This window comes from Tubulanus polymorphus, chromosome 4 (assembly GCF_964204645.1).
Source record: "Tubulanus polymorphus chromosome 4, tnTubPoly1.2, whole genome shotgun sequence".
In the NCBI taxonomy this organism is placed as follows: Eukaryota; Metazoa; Nemertea; class Palaeonemertea; order Tubulaniformes; family Tubulanidae; genus Tubulanus; species Tubulanus polymorphus.
Genome location: NC_134028.1, coordinates 2,323,104 through 2,349,001, shown reverse-complemented (window position 1 = coordinate 2,349,001; position 25,898 = coordinate 2,323,104). Strand labels below are relative to the sequence as shown.

Below are 25,898 nucleotides of genomic sequence, written 5' to 3'. Positions count from 1 at the left end.
GTCTCATCGCGGATACAGTGTTTCATCAATGGTTTTGAAGTCTGGATATAATCGCTTTCTGGTTGTCTATTGAATACAAAATACGTAAAATATTGTCTCATAAATTTCATAGTAATTAAAATAGATGATGTTGTTTACCGAAACGCAGAAATCACTCATATTACGGATGTTCTCAAATGGCTCGTTTTTTGTCTCGAAATGTGGCATTTTTTGTCTCGGCTAAAACCGTCGCTCAGCGATTCCGTCTCCAGCGCGCGCGCAAAAAAAAAAACAGCAAGCAATCATCAAACAAAAGACATTTTTATGATTACTGTGCAGCAGAGGACTGGTGAACTGCAAAAAAGAGATTAAGCCAACGAGACACATTGTAATCCCATATTCCAGTGGCAATCAATTACCAACGGCTATATATCTCTGACGCAAGGTGAAGGTCGTATGGGTAGGCAGCAGACTGGCAACGAGACAAAAGAATTAATGGGAATCTGCTTTTTAAAACTCGACTCTTGACCTGCGAAATGATTTTTTGTCTCCGAGCGATAATTAATTCCGGCCGCAAAAACATGACGGCTAAAAACGGGTCAAACAATATCTAGCGTCGTATTGAAATCGATGAAAACATATTTCAGATGTCATAGATTTTTCTAGCGGCAATTCTAAATATTATGAATATTATGGCTGGCAGCGATCATGGGATGAACCACTGACACATATCATATATCCATCAACACTTTAAGTATGAATGCTATTGGATATTGATATTTCGTTTCACTCAGACCCATAGATCACAACCAGACCACCAGACCACCAGCCAGACAGACAGTCTTTTTATCAAAATTTTTGTCCAGTAGAATCGATCTATCCTATAAATTGGCAGTATCATGAGTGCTCGTAGACATCACCAGACATATAAACGTATTCCTCAAGAGATATGCCAGACAGAACCACCCTACTCCTGTCAACGACCGACCAACCAGACCTACTTATATTATTTACTAAGAAATTTTTCATCATTTAGTCTATTAGTAAATGATAAGGTTTTTTAATACTAAAATTTTATAACTTTCAGTAGATCATAGATGATATACTTTTCAAAAATGATCTATTTCACCGAGAAAACTTAAAAATATATATAAACAAAGTCCACAGTAATCAATGGCTGTCACCTAAAGGTACACATGGACTTCCTTGACTGAGACAAACGTTCTGTCTGGTTTGAACATACAATACAAAACACGTTTTTTTCTGCCTGTTTTCAAGTGAAGTTTGAATGAAAAAAGGTCCATATATGCAGTCATTTAGTGCTATCTTAAAAGGGATATGTGACATTTGGAATTTTTTGCTGTGGCTCACTTTATCGAGTCTCAGCTGCGAACAACCAGTAATACTGGATACCCCCCCCCCCGTACAGCTGGATACTCTAGGTCACAGGTTGGTTGAAACCCCCGATAAGCAGTTTGCCGAGGTAACAATTGAAAAAGCCTTTAAACACAATTTATCCCATATTCATAAGCTGGTGGGAAATTTCTTATGACGAGTAACTGATAACTGAATAAACGTATTGCTATTCTATTGATACCGGTAATCTCTTTCCTTTCATCGTTCTATACCATATGCTGACTTGTCTATTGGATTGTTAAAATCAACTTTTCAGTACAAGAAAATCACCGTTCATAATTTGATTTCATATTTGTTATACTAGTCTAGTGTGGCAGGGGTTCGTGCCGTGGCTGAGTCTAGCCATGCCATCAGGTTCGAATCCCTGCCGAGGGAGGATGCAATAAAGTAGGTAGTATTTGAAAATGGCATTGATAATTTCTAAACGCAGGTTCTGGTGAGATAATGAAGATGAATTTTATTTTTTTAGAATTAAATTGCCTGTACCAGTAATGATGAAATCATCATCAGGTGCACGCGAGGTAATTCTCACAGCTAGAACTGTTTAGAAAAAGGTTTGACGAACAACACGAGGTCGTTGATAAGTGAAGGCTTAGCGTGTTAGATTGAGTTGAGACAGAGATTGAAGACAGGAGTGAAAGCGAATTTCAATTAAAGCGAAGCATTAATTTCCCAGAGTAATGAATTCCTAAATATAGCACCATCTATATTGTATTCCAGAATCAGGCAACTAAAATCAGTGACAGCACCTTCAGGGCCTCACCTGAAACCAGCGTTAGGCAACTTTGTGGCCCTAAAATAGTTAAGTGAGTCAGAACACTAGACAGAACAGTGTTCAATTAAACCAGAAATTATAGACAGCAAAAAAGTATTCCAGTGAACTACAATTAAGTGAGCTTTGTTTTTTTTTAATGAATTCGGGTAGCTACAACGTATTCAAGTGAACCAGAATTGGACAGCAACAAAAAAACTGACAAGCATTCACTTGGCCTCAATTTATATGAAGCTTTCATACTCAGCGCTAGAGAGAGAGAGTCCCTATTGGAATAAACTGCAATTCCCGTCAGTGATTGCGTTGCATAATCGGTCAATAAACAGTAGCAGGAAACCGGTAACTGACCAGGGACCGGTGGTATCTTCTTTATCATTAGCAAACATAACACCAACAGATTGCTTAATACATGTCACGCAGCAGAAGAGAATAATACACGTCTGAGCAAAAATTCGCCATCTGAAGCAGAAAATATTCTCGTTTTATATGTCATAAATCTGAAGATGAGAATACATGTTTCTTATTTCTTTTCTTGCCGAATGCTGGCGGCGTTTGTACGAGAATAACGCGCCGGTGTTGCTCGCGCGTTACCCCGGGTATCGAGGGATATATTCACGATAGATTATGACAAAAAGCAAGACAATTTGTGTAAACATAAGTTTAATGCATACGTGGAGAAAAAAAATGATCCCTTCAGCAATCTGATACAAGTGGGAGATATCATCGACGGCGCAGTTGATTTCGCCACCGGCAAATCGTGGTTTTTCAACCGAGGACTAATTGCTTCTCAAATGCAAATGCCGAGTACGATCACCGGTTAACCGTTCTACACCACGGGAGACACTCAAAAATTCATTTCAATTTCCAGATTGAAATGAGAGATTTTTTTTCCGCGACTAGTCGGCAGTCGTCGCGGCAGTCAAACCGCATCACGTCGATGATGAAAAGAAGTTTTAATCAAACCGCGATACAACTTACTCGCGAACAGTAGAAACAGATAAGTGAACTGAATTACACGTATAAGCCTGAAAATTGAAGTTAAATATTGATCTATCGGTTGAGCCTATGAAATCCATCCAGTGCGTTGTATGAAATACTATATTGTCATAGATACACACAACAGGGGATTGGCAGTACAGTTACTGTCATCGGGGAAAAGTTGGAAAATGTCCAAAGGATTTGACATTTGAACCTTATAACGTTAATCAAATTGACCCGGAAGCCATGGAGAGAATATAGTTGCGATCACATTTTTGGCCCGGACCAACCATTCACATGGGTGCCAAATGGGCCCATGCAGGCATTAACATGGGACTAGGCCCGATTTTAGCACGGAAGTGATTAACCTCAATTTATTTGATGTATTCAATTTTCTCTCGTCCAAATATGGATAATCAAGTACGTATATAAATTGATTGAAGTCACACGAGAATTGAAAATATAGTGCCATCAATTGTATTTTGCATTTAGCATAGTAATCACAGCGAAGGGCCATCACAGAGATAGGCCATCACAGAGATAGGCCATCACAGAGATAGGCCATCACAGAGATAGGCCATCACAGAGATAGGCCATCACAGAGATAGGCCATCACAGCGATGATGCAGCCCAAATCCCCATGAATGGTGAACGGTGTAAAATCAATTCCTAACCATGATGTTGGGTTTCTACTAAGAAGGTAAGCAGCTTAAACAAGCAGGGATAAGCTTAATCTCATTTCCATAATTCCAGTGTATCTCCGTGATGATGGGACATTTTGGTCGATGTAGAAAAACATCGAACAAATATTTCAGCTTTAAGATGAACATCGTAGATGAATATCATCGAATATCATTTCGGTGATAATTGCAATAATGAGAGGATGAATGTTTGGACAACTGAGCCCTCTACTGGATTGTTCAGTTTACATACATACGCTTTCAATAATCAATTCTAAGAACAGATGTCGAACGATTAATGTTTTTCAATTCATATGAAAAAAAAAAACATCCTTTTCCGAGAAAATGAATTACATTTATGTAGAACAGAAATAAATACGCCTACCAGCTGGTCCACAGTAATGTTGCCGGAGATAGTGAAATAGAACCTGGTTCAGTATTTCCGGGTTAGATTCTACTCGAAAGACAAAAATTCATTTAAAATCCTACACACACAAATGATGCAGGGAAACATGGAAACACAGAACATGGTAACAAGCATGTTTGATCTCGATAATTTGTTTCTCATTTTTATACTAATACACATGGAAACATGTTTCCTGTCTCCATGCTTCCCCGCGTTGTGCACGTTGGGCTTTACCACTCCAAAAATGTTTTAGGGGCCTCAACTCGAATGAGAAATCATGGATTCAATTTTAGGCTTCATTTGAGATAAGGATTAGGTTTCATGAAACTACTACATGGAAACATGTTTCCTGTCTCCATGCTTCCCCGCGTTGTGCACGTTGGGCTTTACCACTCCAAAAATGTTTTAGGGGCTTCAACTCGAATGAGAAATCATGGATTCGTATTTTAGCTTCATTTGAGATAAGGATTAGGTTTCATGAAACTACTACATGGAAACATGTTTCCTGTCTCCATGCTTCCCTGCGTTGTGTGCATTGGGCTTTACCACTCCAAAAATGTTTTAGGGGCCTAAACTCATATGAGAAATCATGGATTAGTATTTTAGCTTCATTCAAGATAAGGATTAGGTTTCATGAAACTACTACACATTTCATTCATCATTCTTTCCTCATCTGTTCGAGTCAAGGTCAAACCCTCTAAATACAGTTAGGAAATCCTTTAATACCGGCGACGCATGTCTCTTTCCTGTAGACGATTATTTTTTATCGCGTATAACATTCTATGTTTTCGGTTAATCCCCGAGTTAAGGCCGAGGGATCAATCATATTCTTTGTAAGAAACGCGCGACGACGATTAAGTGCAAAACAGAAGGAATTATAACTAGCTTGTTTTCATAGACTGACGCGCATGTTCGGAATGCCGTCTGATCGAGGAGAGAGTTCGCCATCAATCAACGATAGTTTTTATCATCGGGGCGAGAGAGAAGGGGAAGGCGTCCCCGGGTTAAATTAATCAACATCACAACAGACAGGTACACGTTACATATACGAATATCCAATAAACAGAATGAGAATCAAATCGAGAAACAAAATTGCGAACAGCGCCGAGCAGCTCAATCACCGACAGTAGCTCAATCACCGACAGAATGACAAGACTATTTTCAATCATCTTTATTACGCGTTCTTCGGCAGGTCTTAAATAATTCAGCGACTCTCGAGGAAAAAACCTACATTACGCAATCACACGATGACGACGATGACGTATTGAAAGAAGTTGAAATCATTTTTTCAATCTTAGTGTTGAAACTTTCAAAATTCATTATTAGCAGCCATTTCAGGAAAAGAACAGTTTTTCCAACTATAACAAGAAATTTGTTTTTTAAAGTTCATTCTTCAGTTGTTGAATAGTGATAAAGGCACAACACAATGCTGGTGGTGGTGGTGCTGGTTACAGCTGCACTTCACAACACATCTCATAACTCATGTTAATAATGCCTGTTAAGGTGATTTGCAAAATAATAAGGTAACAACGCGTTAGGTTCAATAACAGGTCGAAAAACAAATTTGAAATGTATAGAGAATCGTGCTTTTACTGCAATTCAATTATGGAATGACATCTTACTCAGCACGGCGTCCTTGACGTAGCGATAACCGTTTGACCAAGTTTTTTATGAACTTTTCACCCACCGTTGCAGCAGAATGAGCAGCGAGTTCTCACCAGGCACAGATTCATCAATCGAGAATAAAGATTCGAGCCATCAGGATTTACAGCCTCTAGGGAAAATGTGGCAGCGGCAGTTGAGGTAACGGGAGAGAAGTTCAATAAGCCAGACGAAGGTCAACGGGATTCAGAAGTCACCTGCAGAGGGAGAGCGATAGAAAGAGAGACAGAAAGAGAGAAAGAGAGGGAGAGAGAAAGAGAGAGGGAGAGGGAGAGGGAGAGGGAGAGGGAGGAGAGGGAGAGGGAGGAGAGGGAGAGGGAGAGGGAGAGGGAGAGGGAGAGGGAGAGGGAGAGGGAGAGGGAGGGAGAGAGAGAGGGAGGGAGAGGGAGAGGGAGAGGGAGAGGGAGAGAGAGAGAGAGAGAGAGAGAGAGAGAGGGAGAGGGAGAGAGGGAGAGAGAGAGGGAGAGAGGGAGAGAGAGAGGGAGGGAGAGAGGGAGGGAGAGAGGGGGAGGGAGAGAGAGAGGGAGGGAGAGAGGGAGGAGAGAGGGAGGGAGGGAGAGAGGGAGGAGAGAGGGAGGGAGAGAGGGAGGGAGAGAGGGAGGGAGAGAGGGAGGGAGAGAGAGAGGGAGAGAGGGAGAGAGACAGAGAAAGAGAGCGAGAAATGCAAAATAGATGATAGAGGAAAATTGATAGCATGTCGTCGCACAGAACGAACCAATAATAAGATTTACCGATGACAAGGTAAATGCTAGGTTCATCTTCAGGTGCTACGCATATATAATCAACTAGCTTCGCAATTGAGCCTAACATGGCTTTGGCGCCACCATGTGACGTGTCGCCGGAAGAATTTTATTTCAAATATTTCCAACGATGAAAATGTAGGCGAAAAGCTTATTTAGCATTGGACTGAGCTGTTGAAATTCATCATATGCAGAGTTTGAAGAGTCTAGTCTAGTCTCAGTCGGTCAATGATCTATGGTCGTTCCTCGACTTCATCCACATTACAATGAAACACCTGTTTCTTCATAATTCCCAGCAAATTTATTGACATGAGACAAGGGTAAAAAATTTACAAATCATCATTTAAATGAATGCTGAAATTTCAATAATATCCAATACAAATAGTTATAGAGAGTTACCAGTAGATAAAACAGTTTCTAAAATACAGAGACTTAAGAATATCATGCTTTTTCTCTGAACAAACAACTGAATGAATAGTTGAATCCCGTAATCTGCTAGTTTTTGCAGTCCTGAACAGTTCAATGAACCATCGCAATTTCTAGGAACTTCGGGAAACATGATAACAATAGGCTATTACCATATGAATTATCATATCTAAGTACTTATCTTGACTACCCGTAGAAAGTATGGCAGCTAAATCATACCTTAAAATTGGCTCGGGCCGATTCAGGGCTAGATTTGGCACTGGCTCGTGTAATCGCGGCTTATCCATACCTGTTATCTGTTCCACACTATTCAACTACTCAATCTCTCAGCAGCACATTGATTTTTTCATCTCAGATTTCTAGGTTATTATTTCGACAAACATTCAAAATCATTAGCAGCCAGGTTTTTTCCAGGCCACCAGTATTCAGTAAGTAAATTGAACTATCATACGTTATTCAAGGTACTTGTCACGATAGCCGGGGGTCCAAAATAAAAGATTCAATACAGGTACCACCTCTAAAAAAGAAAACTTTTTTTATAGGTGGTACCTAGGATAGTGTATATGATTTGAGAGTCCCAGCTAACGTGACAAGCCCCTGTGATCTAGTGGGTCGTGTGTACGAGGCGATCGATCGATGTGTAATGTCATTTTCAATGATGAATGTTACACTACATCGCACTACACGGCATCATCTACAAAATATGAAATAGATGATCCATCCGCTTGGCCTTGCTACTAATTTAGTCCATGATCCAGACCGTATTTATTGACAAAAAAGACACCTAACATCCGGCCAAAGTGGTCATATTTGGGACACAACTGCAGTGTTTGACAACCAATAGCAAAAAGCCGGCTTAGTACATACAGCCCGATCAAAACCTAATGGAATGGAAAAAATAAAATCATTTTATAGTTGATTATGTAGCGCAATTATGTCAAGGAGGACTGGGGTTCAGGGTCAATTAGATATCCAAGCATACACCTGTAGTCAAGAGGGAAAGGGAGAGGCAGGGGGTTATCTAGGGAGGAACAATGTGTAGGATATAAGAGAGTGAAATAAGTATGCTTTCATTCTAAACTTATGTCAACGGGTACTGTGATTCAGAGTCAATTCAATATTGAGTGTACACACCTGTAGTCAAGAGGGAACAAGAGGGATATAAAGACAGACGTATTTTACTTGTCAAAATCCACAGAAAAGACTCGGCTAAGTCATTGCATTGATTGAAGTTGTCACTATTTTTGAGGCCTTACTTGTAGATAGGCTATTCACAACGCAATAAGAGTAAGTCGTAAAAAGTTGTCACAATAACGATGGTCCAAAAATGCTATACTCAAAGTTGCTGATGTCTGTTGAGTCTTCAATATATACATATCGATAGGAACTGTGTAATATGATGAAGGGATTCTATTTCTACAGGATTCTATTTCAACTAAAAATCATTGTTACGATGAGATAAGAAAAAAAGGACATTGTGTCAAGGTTGCTGCCGTAACAATCACGGTTTACCAAATTTTTTTTCGCATTAATGCATGATAAGAAAAAACGATAAAAGGTTGTTCCGTCTGTGCGTTAGTTCCAATTCAACAACATTACCTGAATATATCAACTATACATAACTAGGTAATCATGCCACTCCATACACACTCAACGAAACAATTCACAGAGTCATTAAAAGTGCTTTCGACAAAAAAATTTTCAGAAAAAAATATCAGACTTTGTATATCGAGTGTTCGTTGAAGGTCGGAGAAATCAACGCGAAAATAGGTTTAGGTTCAGTTTTGTGAAGGTCAGTGATTTCGCGATCAGAAACACGATACCCCTCAACATCACGAGCACGTGCATACTGGATTTAGAGGACATGTGAGATCATATCTAGCTGATGGATATTGACATACAGCAATCGGGGCATTCTACCAATGAAAGATCATACCTTTTTCACATCACTATTAGGGGGTTGTACCAACAACAGGAAACCGCAAGGAATTTTCCAATAAGCAAAAACAATCAGTAAAACTAAGTAAATATCATAAATTAGCTTGAGGTGCGTAAACTTGAGGTCCCGTAATATCATATACATTTTTGCAACAATGTGCTGCGCTGTACTTGTAACAATACCATTTGGTGTTAAAATGAATGTATGATAAATCCTGTGCTAAAGACATTTTTGTGGAATGATATGAATGAAATTTAAGACCCGTATAATGACACGAAGTATGCGTGATATCCGAGTCAAACTGTACACGCCATTGAAATCATCGGTGAACTTCATGAAATCGCTTCTAATACTCGTAATATCGAATTCATTTATACAATAGCGCACCCACCAAGAGTCCGCGGTGAACGCCACAGTACCGATTCAATTAAATCAATTAGGATTCATAAAATCCATTAGGGCGCGGAATTCAAGATCGTTATCTCACGCAAGATAAAATGTTAGATATTAAAATTTTGAGTTCCCCTCAATTCATTTAATGAAAGCTAAACTATGAGAACGGAATTCTGAACGGCAGATCATTATTACCTTGAAACTGAAGGTTTTAGAAGCATCGACTTAAAAACTGTGTCTACGAAGCTAGACAAAAACGATGGCGACAAACTTGTAACAGATCGATTTGAATGTGTGTGCAGCTTATATCAAGGATAGTGAAAACAAGAAACTGATACCGATAAATTATTCATTACTTGATACAAGTAAATCAGAACTGTTTCTGTATATTGAGGAATGCGAATGTTTGTGTATCGAAAAAAGTAGCAATGCCTCGACAAGGTGAAAGACAATCCGGCAAAAACGGAGAAGAATTAGTGAAACTGGAGATATTTCTGTTACCGGGATTAGTTTATTCCGTTAAAAATCAACTGACGCCGGCGAAGAAAGATATACGTTTGAAAACAGCGGATATTGAGCGTTCAACGCAAACAAACGCGAACAATCTGAACAGAAATATATTCCTCGACAGACAGAAAGCGCTGAAGGCACTGAAAGGTATGAAAACAAAAAATGACACGCCGCAATTAAGCGTAGGTTCGCGCGACGCCAAACTACCGATAAACGATAAGCCCAATTCACGTAAACGGACTGAAAAAAAGAAATCCGTTAATCGAGCAAATGAGAATGTTCTGGCGAGTCCGGATCGACGCGACGACCGCGATCGTTTGCCGCCGTTAACGATCGTCAAAAGCAAAACGATGCTATCAGTTCAAACTCGTCCAAGACGTCCTTACGTATTTCATTCCGACGACTTTCAGGTCGCGGGTCGACAACTCGACCGGTCGAAACAAGCCGACGACGACGGCGACAGCCTCTCCACGTCGATAACGACGACCACGCCGGTCAGTTACGCGACCGAACGAACAAACGTCGCATTTGAGGAAAAAAAATACGACTGCTCGGATATCGGTTACGCGTACGCGAAATTGGTGTACGAGTTCACGCTCGGTCGCGCGCTACCGGAGAATTCACGACACGTCGAAAAACTGTTCAAACAAAGCGTCGGCAAAAAATACGGCGCCTTCGTTTCATCGACAAGACTTAAACAGTTACTCGATAAATCCAGTCCAATTAAACACTGAAGTCGGTGTGAAAATTTCTCCTTATCCAGAAGCGTTGACCGCATATCGAGTTGAGAATCAGGGAAATAGAAGCAGGTTTAGTCATATTCACAGACTTGAGCGGTTTACCCTGTTTACTGTTATCTAGGTTTCATTCTAGACACTTTGACCATTACAGCCGCGATCACATGAGCATTTTTAGCAAAGACTAAATCAAGCTCGGAGCAACTGATCATGCGGGTAACAAATGGTCCCGTGCCTGTTTGGCCCGACCGACAAAAACGTAGGACCAAATTTTAGGTCAAATTATTGGGTGTGAATTGCAACTGGTTCCAGAAGTATTGTTTAGTATCGAGTGAGTGTCTAATTCGGCATGGGCCAAATTTGACTCTGGCCTGATCTATGCCCATAGACCCGGGCCAAATCGTGATCACGCCTTATGATTGATAATATTGTCACTACTCAGATGTCAATAGAGTCTTGGGTCGAGTTCCAGTTAAAAAATCAGAATCGATTTATACGTAGATATTGTGTATGATTCTGGATGTGTTTAACGATACGATACATGATGATATATGATACTTACTTTCTTTAACATCAACTTCATCTTTTCGACTAACTTGAAGTTCTGTACTATGCTTGGCTAAAAAAAAACAAACAAAAATGTTACTCTAATTGAGTTGAAAACAATAGAAAATACTCGGTGTTCATTTCTTCATTAAATCATATTGTTAACTATTGGGAAGGGTTTGGATGTGCCCTGGGTTGACTTATTTATACATTGATACCTGGCTCAAAACATCATTTACGCTATGTTTTAGTGTGGTTATTGTAGTATCATTTACAGTTTTGAATATATAAAGTGGAGCTCAATGAACTCATTCGATTTTTTAAGTATCCAAATACAGCTTTTATCAAAACCTGCTATATCAGCTGTCATATTCCCACCTTCGTCAGAAAAATGATCTACCATCAATTATCATGTTTGTCAAAGATAAATAGAACAGAAACAACTGAAATGATTGAAAAAAATAGAATTTTCATACGCGAGAGGTTTTTTGATAGGTATATAGGGTAGTATGAATTGATGTTGTCCATTGTTCAGGACTCAAGTTCTACCCGATCCAGCTCCACAGTTATTAGAATTTGGGATAAGTTTCCAGTTTCATTGAATGAATATCGTTTCTCAATATGTAATAAATGATGTACTAAGTTAAATTAACATCAACAAATATTTCATTTATGGAGAGGATTCCCCCTAAGTCTATAAACTATACTAAATGATAGAGGAGTGCTTTAACCCTTTCAGTGCTGACTAATCAAAAGCCCTATAGTGCTGGAGATATGAAAATTTTGAAAAATTCCACCCTAATGCGTTGAATAACGGGAATACCACTATAGTGCGTCTACACTGCAGCGCAGTGTATCGTTAGTTACTATTATTTCACTATGTTTGACAGGTGCTACCATCTTTCAAAAGAGATAAAAACTAATTACTAATTACATCAATACACCGCAGTGCGGTGTACTAGGAAAATCCATCACCGATTCATACACCGCACTGCGGTGTAGACGCACTGAAAGGGTTAAAGGAAAGGCAATAATGAAGAGTTTACATATTTATTACATACACGAATACTCATCACTGTTTACTCATAATCAATACGTGGAAATATAAGGAATTTATAAAAGATTATGGTAATCATTAAGTTACAAAACCATACGTGACAATGGTTCTCAGACTCCAACTCAAACGCCGAAATAACCATGCATTAGTTCCCATTGCATTGGATATGTTGTACCTAAATTTTGTCAAGACAACTTTTTGAATTTTGACCTGAAAACTGAGTTTCTGAGCTCATCAAGATCGACCCACAATCGACAAAACTAAATAGCTGAAAGACAGACAGCAAGAGAATAAGGGTCTCATGGCAGCCTGAGAAGAAAGGTTGAAATCAATTTTTAATGAGCTCTAGACACAAGCTTTTACTATCAAATAATTTCATGATCTATTTTTCTGGGCGAGACTAGCAGTAATAAAGAGTATGGGATAATTAGAACTGTTATGATTATCGAGGGAGTAATCTTTCATGTCACGCCTGCTGCTGCTGACTGCTCTTCAGGGTTATCCGAGTACTGCTTCGAATAATCATTCAGCGCGGTTAATATTGGTTAACTCAACCGCAGGAAAATGATCTTATTAAAACGTCGTCGTTGTTGGGAGCTGCTATCAAATATCGCTGAAATACAAACGATATACTGTAAATAAAACATCAATACTTAGAAGCGTTCTGTCCCCATTGCCCTGCCATCAAATTTACGACGTCACCCTATTTTTACTTCGATTTTATTCGGGGTGGCTCCGGTGCAAAGGCATCAATACTAACACTATTAAAAACGTGTACATTGTTTCACATGAGGGGTTATAAAACTGATATCATTTCACTACTAACTACAGAACCACTATCCAATGAGTAGTAAAATAAGATTATACCGGCGACTATTAGCAATAACGTTCATTTTAACGACGATAAAACTATATCGTTCTCCGAGACCCAATCTACTCATCCTACGGCAGACGGGCGCCGTGGGCCCAAAACTGGCTGCTATCAACACAGTCGGTAAAAACAGCGTTTACACAATCTGTCATTAGCGACGATTCAATGATCATTGATGAGATGATGAATCAATGATTATGATCGATCGGGGCGATGAACGCGGCGTAGCAGATCAGTTTAATCGATTGCGTAATGAACTCGTCGAAAATGGCTCCCATATTTCGAAAAAAAAAACAACTATAGGCGTTGGCTCGGTTAAAGCGACGAAGAAAAATTGAGCGAGAAGGTATAAAAGATAGATCGCTAGAGACATTTGTAAGGAACTCCGGATAATTACCGTTAAATCTTAGCATTAGCAGAATTGATAGTTCTACTTGTACGGACTGTTAATATGATGTACTAATGGATCATTAACCAACAGCGCTAAGCGATCTCTACTGTCAATGACAAATGTGTCCGAAATCTAGAAGATGTGTCGACCGACCGCGCAACTGAACGCATGCGTCTGCTGTGATTACATCATTGTAAGAATGCGCATAATGCACATCCGTACAACACTATTCAATCCTGATCACGCATCCATTAATTACGACCTGCTCTTGATTGAATAAATCACTCCAATATAACTATCGAGGTCGGTGTAATGGTACCTTTCTTCAAGGTCGACAAGACAACTTGACAAGCTACAACCAATAACCTTTTTGACCGGCCTCAGGGGCGGATTCAGTATCAGTTCTTGAGTACTATCCCAGCAACACAGAAGAGTTGTAGGGCGCCCTCCCAGAAAATATAGAAATTTCACAACCTCCAGATGTGAACTGAGCATTTGCAAGACATTTTCCACAAATCTGAAGTAATTGGGATCCTATCACATTAGAACTTTGGTTGAGCGGATAGCCGGTATATGAAATACATGACTCCTCATCAACTTTTGTTTGTAATGTATATTTGCCATTAACTAATGTCATTACGAGTGTTAGCCAATTATATTCAGTCCGAAATGAAGAACACCGACATAAATTCAGTATCCGATATCAATGTCACGGTGAAATATTAATGTCGTTGATAGTTTCTCAGAAAAAAAACTGTGGCAGACAAAAAGCATTGCCTGACACGGGTGTACGGTGATACGACGTCACATGATGTCTCACGGCACTCGAGATTATTACGTACACGCCCAATTACAATGATTCTCCTGAACACGAAAAAGCCACCATTTCTGCACTTCCTGTCATTGCCGATGAAAGATTAGAAAAGTCTGATATTAACTGAAGCGAGCGCCGGGTGCTACCTTCCTCCGCTAATTAGTCTGCGAGATTGCGAGGGAACATTTTAGTCTTCGTTTTTGCCGAATATTTGTTGCCTTTAATGTGACTCATGATCGCGCGAAGACATGATGTCGTAATACGACTGGAATCCTCTGTAACATAACTCAAAAATATCTAAACACAACAATGTAAACGCTACAGCGAGTTTAATATAATCTCAAATTTGAACGTTTAGAGGAACAGCAAAAAAATTGTTTCAGGGATTTTCAATAGCATCAAAAAACCACTATGAAGGCATTTTCAGGGACTGTGCCAGACAATCTGGGACAGTTGGCAGCTCTACAAATACAAGTTTTTAATTTCTTTTCTTCTTTTTTTTATGCGATGAAACACTTTGCTTCGAGGGCCGACGGTAAACTGAAACCTCGAGAAAGTTATTATTTCATTCACGAGAGATGCTTCTAACAAGGTGGAGTTTCCTCTTATGATCGAGCCACAAAAAAAAAACGCGGGTTTCATCACGATCGTACACTTACCAACATTACGACCATGTTTAATGGACCAGGCGGTCTTTAATAGGCTAAACAAGCTCGGCGATAGCGTTTCCTCTCTCGCTCAATACAACACGGCAAGTCACGTAACTAACAAGCATTTTAATCATGAAACGTTAGGTGATGGAGAGCATTCCAGTCGTGATGCTTTATTTGAAAGCTTTCTCCGCTAATACCGGCAGCGGGAAAAAAACCAGGCCACAATTTACGGAAAGTGAATCACCTTGATTAACCTCCATTTTATGCCATCTGCGCACCCTCTGGGTTGGGTTTATTATTTCTGATAAATGCTAATTTTCGAGCTGTTATAAAAACCGCTCTGCATATTTATTATAACTGTGTCAGTGGAAATATTTTCAGCTAAAATGGCCTGATTCGCAAATGGCCTGATGATGTTTAATCAGATGGCTGGCTAACACGAAGATTGGTTTTTACTCCTGTCATTGGCAGACAGCTTAGAAAAAGAGTGGCAGACAGACAGCTTAGAGAAAGAGAGAGAAGAGAGAGGGAGAGAGAGAGAGGCTTGATCAGCGCATTAACAAGACTAGAGAAACCCTCACGTAGCCCCGGGGGGACATCATCGAAAACCAACCAAGCAACTGCATTAAAAACACGCGTCGCATTCTTTACGGATTCTGTCGCTAATGCAATTTCACAAGATATGAAATCAGATTTGCCCATCAAAAGGACGTTTCATCTTATTAAATAAAGTCATTAAATCTAATAGCCTCCATCAGCTGATCGAAGCTTTTAACATCAAGATACGGGGGACTGAAACGAATATGAATAAATTTGGCCTCGTTTTCTAGATTTACATAATGAGTTACGCAAGAAGCCGTGTTAACCCGGATGTTGAGAGCGCGTTACGTCATCAATATCGGCGTTTAAAAATAACAATTACAATTCTGAATTTTGGCGTTTATTTTACGATTAAATCATTTCATTATCTCCTGTTTTATTTTTGAACAATTTAAATAATCATTTTTTGAGAGGATGTACATGCACTACGTCGGTTGTCGGTCAATTCAATTCAATTATTGATACATTAAATCCAAAATAACTTTACTAAAATATATATTCTATATTAAGCGAAACATATGCCTTATTTTTCAAGGCGTCAATAAACTTTCAAGTTATTTTCTCGTAAGATCTTTGCAGCGCTAACCACGTAACTAATAACAACAAATAGTAGTTGGCAAAGTTCATGTGGTACATGCACCTGTTCTCTAAGAACTAAAACCACATCAACAGATTAACAAGGCAGGATAAACCTGGACTGTATGCAACATCATCTGTGTCGTGTGTATCTCCTCCTCGACGGTTCTATAAACCTTAAACAGTCTACTTAATCTGAATCCATTACGTTACAAACGTTTCTTGACAGTTTATTTCTGACGATATCACCATGATCACACAGGGAGCCGATATTGCCCAGATTCCAGTCTAATTTGGCCCATGCCGTAATTAGAAGCGCTATTAAAATGATGCTTTGGCAAGTGAGGAGATTCACTATTTGCATTCACACAGATAAATTAGACCCGTTGGCGCGGGACTGGTCCGACATTTTTGGTCAGGCCAGATTTGGCCCCCGAGTCAAACAGGCACGGGCGTAAATGAATAGCACCATTTTGAGTTGATCAGCAAAAACTAATATAAGTCATCCGCATCACGCGGTCAATAATCACTGTCTAGAGCCTGATTGCATAAACAAGCACTAGATTCCACTTTGAATATATCATCAGCTATTTCCAGTGTTTCATGTTCATTATTACTACTGTTAAAATAAAGATCTAAGGCTAAAAAAAATTGATACCTTGTTTCTCCGCTCTGCTGAGCTTAAATGTTGACCTGGCCGGCCGCCTATCTACCCTATACATTACTTTTTTTTAAATCGTGATCAATTTTACCATAACAGACCCGGCCGCTATAGAAATGAACTGTTTATGAATTATTCCATATTTTACAAAAATGCCCCGGCCGCTGCGGAGAAACAAGGTATCATTTTTGTTTAGCCTAACCGTAGATTTTGATTTTTCCGTAGATTCCGAAGGATAAACTGTAGTTAGCGAGGTAAAGCTAAAATTATTATCCGAGAAATTTCACTAGTTGACACGTTATGGTTTTATGAATAACAGGAAATCGAAAACATCGCGACCTAAACCTATATCACGAAACTGAAACCGTTGCGAAATAGAGACAAAAGATTCCGAATGATTCTCAGAAAGCACTGAACGCCTCGAATCGATTCATCGGTCGAAGAAAACACAAACTATTCCCATGTCACATTCGCGTTAAGAAGCTTTGTGACGATGCAAAAAAAATAATCTTTTTCCATTTCTGTATCAGATATCTAGCAATCTTCTTATAGAGAGCTGTAAATATTGAGATTAATTCTGAATTTTTCGGTACGAAACCTTTATTCAAACCAGGGTCGTCCGTAGAGATGATGCTTTCCCCGATGCGGCGAATACAGCTCGGATCTACTCCTGCCTGTTAGACATTCAGATAATCAACTTACTTGATGATGTATCTAAAAAAAACCAAAAAAAATTAAACGACTGGATACTGGATACTGTATGGACGTCTTTCAGCTGTGAAATGTTTCACCGTGGAAAAATTCACAATTACCGTCTGAAAAGCCTACTCAGGTGAAACTCCATGAAAAAAATTGGGCTGAAAGCGTTTCACTTTCTAATTGCCACCGTGCATTGTTTGTCTAGAAACAAGTTCAACATTGATTTATTTATTCGGAGTACTTAAACACATGTCGATCATACTTTTTTGAGTGTTCTAATTATCAGACGCGGGTTACTGGCTGTCGACGATTGGTGTAGAAATCGATACCGGTCATACTTCATATCGCCGATGATTAAAGTGCACAAAAAAATAACGTTATACGACAGGGGCGAATACGGGGTCCAATTCTAAGTTTTTTTTAAAAAAAGGGCATCATCGGAATCAACCCAAATTCCCGGTGAAAGGAGGCATTTTCAACCCCTACCCGAGAACTCAGATTTACTTCATTTAAAAAGTTTTCAAAGTCGCTTTGATTGTGCATTTCAGATTTCAGCGCCTGATGCCTCCTCACACGAGGCGCGCCCCTGGATCTACCCCTGATACAAAATCTCTCTTCGATCCGAATTACCCGGATATATGATCACTGGTCATAATCGACGGGTGTGTTACGCGGTTCACGAAGTGTGGAGATATAAAGAACCATAAAATATTCTTCCGCTCGGGGCGACTGAAAAAAAAGCCGATTGGCAACGGTGGTAGCGCGCATAAATCTGCAGGAAACGAAAAGAGGCCCAATTCTCTAATCCTGAGTTTACAGTAGCTAATAAAATGCGAGATGGTTTGTGAATCATCTGTGTAATTCCGGCATCATTGAAGATCTATGTCGGCTATAAACCAGACGTCACCCGTAAATGACAGTCTGGACACAGCAGCATTACGGGTAAAAATACCTCCTTACATAAAATGATAAGGCCATACGTACGTCTGTTTGTGGTGTTTTATGCGAGTTCAGTCAACATGATTTATCATAAGTTATTAGTGCTGTAGCCCTAATAAATGTCAATGAAGGAGACCCATTAATTTTACCCCCCTTTACGACGACGCCGCAGATCGTCGTTTAAAAAAAAAGTTCAAGAGAAAAAGAGAACTGCTCGCATTTCATCGACTGCCGCGACTGACGGAGACAATTAGCCTGCGAGGAGAATCATCATCGCGATGATACGGTTTTCTTCCACGTGAGATCCTCAACACTGAACAGACAAAGAAAAAACGCCGTCGTTCAACTTCTCTATTCTGATAACACCTGGATAAAAATACTTCTTCTTCGGCGATGGAAACGAGGGGAGAAAATTGCTCGTTTTATCGCAGTGAACATCGTCAGTATGTCTTTTCATCTGACATCGAGACCGACAACAAACTGAAAACTGTCAGCTCTAGCTCGCAACCGATCGTCAACGAGCCATGAAATTAAAACTGTATCAAACGGTAACTAAGCCAATACATTACAATTCAGCTTCACTGCGGCGGTGTTACCGAACAATAACCACCGAGCCTTCACGAACCAAATCTAACTGATTACCCACCGCTCTCTCTCTCTCCTCTCTCTCTGCTGACTCGATAGAAAAAAGTCCAGCATTCTCCGCGGTTGGTTTTGATCGATACGACGTCGATGCGGTCAAGGTCATCGGTCCTAAGCGGCAAAAACATATCAATTCATCCGATTGAAGAGCAACGATATTTCGACTAGTGGAATTGATCGATTATTTCGCAGTATTCGCTCGTTGACTCGACAGGCTGTCACGATTCAATTTATAAAACAACTTTAAAGTTTTTAAATGAATGAACGAACCCCGGCGTCGTGTCGTCAATCTCTCTCCGAGATGCAATTGATTAAATGCATTTCTGAATAAATCAAAGTCAAACGTCTATCGAAGTTTTTACAATGAACGACAATATCGATACAACGTGTGCCATATGTAGCGGCATTTCCGGCTACGTTAAAAGGGCGTTTCCTTATGTCTTCATGGATATTAAATACCATACAATTTCTTAACACGGCCTCATACTAGTGAGAAGGTTGTACCAAGAAATTTATACATTTCAAGATGCACGATATAATGAATAATGAAATATATACAGTAAATTAGAATATGTAGAAACCCCACAATGATACGCAAAAATAATATAAAGGCCAAAAATCTTTCCTAGAGCTTGTGGTTTATTCAACGTTTCAAATATACTATAATAGTCATCTTCAGGAATAAAAATGACTATTAGAATATTATCATAACAATGAATAAACTAATAGCTTAAGGAAACATTTTCAGACTCTTCAAAGCTTTTTTTCATTATCATTTTGAGGTTTTCTATATATTATCGTCTCATCACTGATATAGTGTTTTATCAATGGTTTTTACAATAAATTATGCCTTATCGGCAGTAGTGTTAGAACTTTAAATATCTTGCCGAGCTGTTAAAAATCGGCGAAATCGAAAAACACCGCAAAAAAATAATCACTGTAACATTTATGAGCAGATATTTAGGAGAAAGGAGTTTGCTGTAATGAAAGATTTTGATTCTTAAATGAATTCTCAGCGTGATCAGATAAGATAATACATCATCAAAGACGGAATAAGTCATCAAGGGCATCCTCAAACCCCAGCCAATTTTCGAATTTCTAAATCGAATACTTACCCAAAGACTTCAACGGAGCGCACATGATTTCAAGCAGTCTACTGGGAGGTGGGGACAAAATGAACTTGGAAACTTTCTTTTCATCGGCTTTTTCTGACTTGCAATCAATGCTGTCAGTGTTAACTTGGATCAAGCACTGCTCGATATTGAACTCATGATTCACACCTTCGTGGTCCAGCACATAGTTATCTATAAGATAAATCAAACGAAATCATACATTTATTCAAAAATGGATTATATATATACATGTACATTTACATTGGCTGTATCATGACAAATTATACCTAACCATGACAACTTGGTATTGTAAACTTATTCATAGATGTGTCATTGCCTAAATATATCTTTTACCTAAAGCTTCGATAAGAGGGAAACTCGAATTCTAGATAAGATTTTAGAGAAAATGGAATATTCATTTATTCCGATTGAATGAGCTGATTATATTATGAATGCGTTACTATTTTAATTTGGTCATTCGTTTTTATTTGATTTGTCTCGCCTGCCATTTGTTCCATTTTTCTGAGTGTTTACAAAATAAATGCTTTAGGCTTTATACAATAAGTTAAAAATATCTAGAAATTAGAACAGATTGAATTGAATTGGTTAAATAGACCATTGAACATATGCAAATACACCATACAGAATGGCAGTAACAATAGAATTATGTTAAATCAATAGTACTGTTGTAGTCTATATATATGTAGTGTATTTTGTCACATATTGATACTGGTTATGACCAAACGGTAACATCTCTCATCAATACAAAAAATAGCACAAAAACATCTAGGCCGGTAGGTCAAACTATCAGAAATGAGAACAAACAGGAAACTACACATTATATGGAATTAACAGGCTTCAAACAGTGTTTATCATGTACGTTATTTCTGCTAAGCAATCTTTACCTTTCTCAGTGGACATTGTCACCGACGAATCTGACGTTCAACGTTACAATCCTTTTACAGCTTTCATAATTGTCATCTCGAGTTTTTCACAGATGTTTCACGGCATCTGAATCATTCTCTTTAATGCAATACGTTGACCCATATATTACCCAATACCGATTGAACGGCCATAAAAACAAACCACGCTAGCGCCATCTGTCCAGAAACAGTCGGACTATTCTGTAAGAGAATGGCAAAAAAAGTGAATGACATTTTTGCACCGAGCTAAAGGCAATCATCCACTCCACAATGGTTTTAAAACTCTACCTTCTTTGAGCAACTGATTAAATGTAGGGATATTTCGACAGAATCAATCAGTTTTTTAATTTTTTCAAATTGGGGACAAAAATCATTTCCAAAGATTTCAAAATTCTAAGAAGTCGCTAATCAAACTTTTCGAAACAATTTTGAAGTTCTTTTTATTTAAGTTAAAAATCGATTTATGGAACATTTATTTTGTTAGTGCTGACAGAAGTAACCAGTGAGTTACTAACGTCAGGTGCGATGAATCTAATGCCGAATGAAACCTGTGGGGAGATTCAGTGGCACCAGAGGCTCATGTGCTACCATCATGAAAGTTTCAGGCCCTTGGCCTCGCTTGGAAATTACACAAAAAACAGTTCATTTTCAAAATATTTTTGGGTTTTGTCGTGGATTAGGCGTTTAGTTCTGGTTCCTATACAGTTGGTCCTGTATTCAACCTGCAGCACTAGTAATCTAGTTAGTATCAGGCCATCATTGCCTTCACAGCCAGTTGTAGGAAGGAAGGGGGAACCTAACAACTGGTATTCAGACTATATTACTTGACACCAGGTAAGAATAATGTCTGGCGAGGACTGTGTGTGTGGATTTGTCTTGAAGAAAATGAGACTGAGTCTTTCATGGCGATATCGGCATTCTTTTTCCAAAAAACATCCCATCCATTCCCAGTTGAGTCTCCCACTCTCCATGAAGGAAAGTGCATCCGACACGACACACAGTCCATCCAGTCTATAAACCTAGTACAACGCCAACCGGTCCGGGCTCAACCGCCCCGCGCACTGCGAGTGTGTACTGTGTGTGAGAACGTCACCAGGCTATGTAAAGTGTAGCAACAGTCGTGAGTGCTGATGACACGGCCACTGACTTCACCCAGTCCTGAGAATGGCCGGTTCGCGGAGCTCCGTATACTGCCTATACTAAAGAGCTCGCGTGAACCAGTACCGACATTTAGGCGGCAAGTCACCACAATGGAGTAGCAGACAATCGTACGGGTTGATTCTACTCTTTCATTATTTTTAAACGGCAGGGGTACAAAAGCCACGGCGGCACGTGCGACCAGCGATGCGTTCAAACACTGCCACGACCTTGGCCTTGCCCTTGTTTGGGAGAATTTTAGCAAGTGTGTGTAAAGGCTTGTTATTGTGGTTTTTTCGCTTTATGAATTATTTTTTTCTCTTACTAAGAATGATTTTTTCATCAATGTACTTGGTTTTACAAGGACGAGTTATGTACACTATTGGCAATAAAGCTTAATTTAATTGAATAGAATTGGTATCGACTACATCGAGCGAAGGTCGTTGAGCTGAATTTTAGGGCCCCAGAAACCCCCAGAAAATACGACACTTTTAGGGTATTCAGGGACCATTAGCAATCCTACTGCATTGTAAAGTGGATTGATTCAGCATTTCATGTATATTATCCCAAAATTGACCTGAGTCATAATTGAAATTGAATTGAATTGCACCCTGCTGGGTTTCCCGTGTAAAAGTCATAATTTAATAGATAGTGACTCTACTTACTAAAGCAAGCTAGTAAAGTAAGTAGGCCTAGGCATAATTTTAATTAAGGCGATTTAGTTTGAATATCACAGACTTATTTTTTGAAATAGGACCTAGCTAGGATACCGGGGTAAAATACTTTTTCCATCAGGCCCCAGTGGACGTGGTCTGTGAATACCAGAATACACGGTCCTAGGGCTAGGGAATGATTAATATATTCAGATAAGCCACACCCCCTAAACATTAACTTAAAGTACGATTTCTTTTTATTCAGAATGAATCCTGATGGTGAATTGTACTCGCTCTACTGTTTGGCACAGCAAAAATGGGCATCAGAAATATTGGCCGCTACTCGTTTTGATAGAAGTAAGACTTACAGAAATATCCTGGATGTAGGATGTGGCACTGGAGAAGTAACTAATATTTTATTCGACGAATTTGAAAATGGTATAGAAAAGCTGATCGCTGTAGATAAGGTGAGGAATATCATCTTAAAATCATGTCATAAAACTTGGTAGAATCTTCTATTAGACTAGTCCCGCCGGAGACCATCTTCAGGATCCTAGCCCGTGCAGCTACTGTCTGTCACACATGCTCTTCGTGCGACGTTTTGGTCCGTAATTTCGTTAATAATCGGTTGATCTGTAAATATTATGCATCAATTTGTTCAGTAAGGAATTTGCATTCAGAAATAAATCATGAACTGGCAGAAATTTGTTTGTGTTTTCTTCTATCAGCGATAGTTTACTTAGCATACGCTCGCGTAATGCTGAAAAACGGCTTTTATGGCCCGTCACGTGGCGCCACCTACTGTATTTTGATATGCTAATGAGCAGGTGATGACGTCACTGTAACGTTTCCGAGCGTCCGCGGAGCGGATTTTTCAGCATTACGCGAGCGTATGCTGAGTAAACTATCGCTCATAAATGAAAACAAAAACAACTTAAGTGAAAATTGTTGTTTATTTCTGAATGCAAATTCCTCACTGAACAAATTGATGCATAATAAAGGTAGATAAACCGATTATTAACGAAATTACGGACCAAAACGTCGCACGGAGAGTAGGTGTGACAGACAGTAGTCTACAGTCCTGGAGCCAGTTGCTTGAAAGTTGGTTTGACTTGTGACCAGTGGATAGTTGACATAGTGACAATTAAAAGTTCATTTCTACTATGGTATTTATCCGCTGGTTATTTCTTACCAACCTTTTGAGTAACTGGCTCATGAATTGTAATGTTTCGTATTTTGTTCTATTTGTTAGTATGACGAAATGGTGAAAGTTGCTCGCAGAAAGAATTCTAGACCCGGTATTGATTACTCGGTGGCTGATATCACAGATCCGAGTTCATTCAAATCTGAATGGCAGCATCGATTTGATTTGATCACATCGTTCCTCGTTCTTCATTGGGTTCCAGACCAATATCAGGTTTTAGAATTGGTAAAAACGTTATTGGCACCGCGAGGTGAGCTACTTTTTGTTATAAGTCTGAAACCGCCGGCTGCCTTTCTCAAAGTGACTGAAGTTATAACGAAGAGTGAAAAGTGGGCGCCGTACTTAAAGGTGCAGCGATGAGATTAAGTAATTATTTTTCGTACTGTAAGTTGTAAAGACCTTAAAACATTCTTTGTATTTTTATAACTCTTACAGGGTTTTGTTCCAAGTTGGAGACATCGGCCTGGTTGGGAGAAGCACAACGCTTGGCGTAAACCAAACCCTGCCGGTGGTTATCGTCAAATTCTCCGAACGTGTGGATTTTTGGTTCAATACTGCGAAGTCCGTAATTTAGATTTTGTCTTCCCCGATCGTGAATATGGAAAAGGTAGCGATATATTCTCCAAAACTACATAACTATATGGCGATTGTCAAAACTATCTGAAAAAATGATTCACATTATATTTTTTAGGAATGATTCAAACGATACTGCCTCATGTACAGCCCATTCCTAAATCTCAGTTGCCCAGCTTCATGGATGATGTGTTCGATATTTTTGAGCAAAATTGTGTCAAGGATGAAAAAGGAAGATGCTTCTGGGATGTTGAATTTCTAGTCATTCACGCTCAAATGCCACACTCTAAAGATGAACTGTGATTCTTATAGAAGTTGATAACTATTCAACGACATTCTCGTCATTTGGGACCAATTTTTTGAAGCACAAAAATAAGGGAATTATATTTCATGATTTATATAGTACCTCATTTTGTCATATGAGGACTTGGTTTATATTTAGTAATATTGTATTGTGTATTAAACGAGAAATTATTCCATGACATTCTCGTCACTTGGGACCAATAAACAATAATTGTGGCACAAAATTTATATGGGAATTATATTTCCCGATTTATATAGTACCTCATTTTATCGTATGAGGACTTGGTTTATACTAAGCGATATTATATTATTATTGAGCAAGAATTTTTATAAAACTTACCAAGCATGTTTTATGATTATTGTCTAAGTGATATTTTATAAAATATTCTCTATACATGTACAAGATTAATCACCATTATACATGTAAATGAATTATATATTTATATTTCCCGATTTATATAGCACCTCATTTTATCATATGAGGACTTGGTTTATACTTAATGATATTATATTATTATTGAACAAGAATTTTATAAAACTTTCCAAGCATGTTTTATGATTATTGTCTAAATGATATTTTATACAAAATATTCTCTATACATGTACAAGATTAATCACCATTATACATGTAAATAGATTATATATTTATATTCATGAAACAATAAGTTTGCTGTTGATTGAGAGGTTTGTTTTAGTCTAAAATATGTTGTCTCATCGGTTTTGAGGAGCATTTTATTTTCCATGAATTCATACATTTTCTTTGAGAAACTCAGTGGTATAATATTCTCTCGCTTCAGACGTGTAAAAAACACTGTGTCACATTTGTAAATGGGAATGAGCCGTAGATTAATAAATGACGCCGAAAAAAGTTCATCTTGTTAGAGATAATTGCATTCCGCCGTGTGG

General features: G+C 38.8%; 2 protein-coding genes across 3 annotated transcripts; one reads left to right on the top strand and one right to left on the bottom strand.

Annotated features, from left to right (window-relative positions):
- LOC141904692 (uncharacterized) lies at positions 1-22,422 on the bottom strand. 2 transcript variants are annotated; one of them, XM_074793323.1, is made up of 5 exons: positions 22,347-22,422; positions 21,105-21,323; positions 20,203-20,391; positions 11,201-11,257; positions 1-66 (listed from the first exon to the last, which is right to left on the bottom strand). In XM_074793323.1, exons 2-5 carry the CDS (start codon positions 21,118-21,120, stop codon positions 26-28), a joined length of 303 nt encoding a protein of 100 aa, XP_074649424.1. In that variant the 5' UTR covers positions 21,121-21,323; positions 22,347-22,422; the 3' UTR covers positions 1-25. The 2 variants fall into 2 exon arrangements, with proteins under 2 accessions (XP_074649424.1, XP_074649423.1); XM_074793322.1 differs by lacking the exon at positions 1-66 and adding an exon at positions 7,782-7,940.
- Positions 22,423-22,688: 266 nt separating this feature from the next.
- Positions 22,689-25,440, top strand: LOC141904139 (juvenile hormone acid O-methyltransferase-like). The gene is made up of 5 exons (XM_074792661.1): positions 22,689-22,941; positions 23,178-23,379; positions 24,165-24,464; positions 24,552-24,723; positions 24,808-25,440. Exons 2-5 carry the CDS (start codon positions 23,179-23,181, stop codon positions 24,990-24,992), a joined length of 858 nt encoding a protein of 285 aa, XP_074648762.1. The 5' UTR covers positions 22,689-22,941; position 23,178; the 3' UTR covers positions 24,993-25,440.
- Positions 25,441-25,898: the final 458 nt, after the last annotated feature.

Excerpts from the sequence above, each read along its gene's own strand:
- LOC141904692 (XM_074793322.1), bottom strand. Across the intron at positions 11,258-20,202 it reads CGCTCCGTTGAAGTCTTTGG|CCAAGCATAGTACAGAACTT; the intron begins GTAAGTATTCGA and ends GTTTTTTTTTAG. Across the intron at positions 7,941-11,200 it reads TGAAGTTGATGTTAAAGAAA|GTTTTGATCGGGCTGTATGT; the intron begins GTAAGTATCATA and ends CCATTCCATTAG.
- LOC141904139 (XM_074792661.1), top strand. The coding sequence starts at position 23,179 with ATGAATCCTGATGGTGAATTGTACTCGCTCTACTGTTTGGCACAGCAA. Across the intron at positions 24,465-24,551 it reads AGTGGGCGCCGTACTTAAAG|GGTTTTGTTCCAAGTTGGAG; the intron begins GTGCAGCGATGA and ends TAACTCTTACAG. Across the intron at positions 24,724-24,807 it reads CGATCGTGAATATGGAAAAG|GAATGATTCAAACGATACTG; the intron begins GTAGCGATATAT and ends TATATTTTTTAG.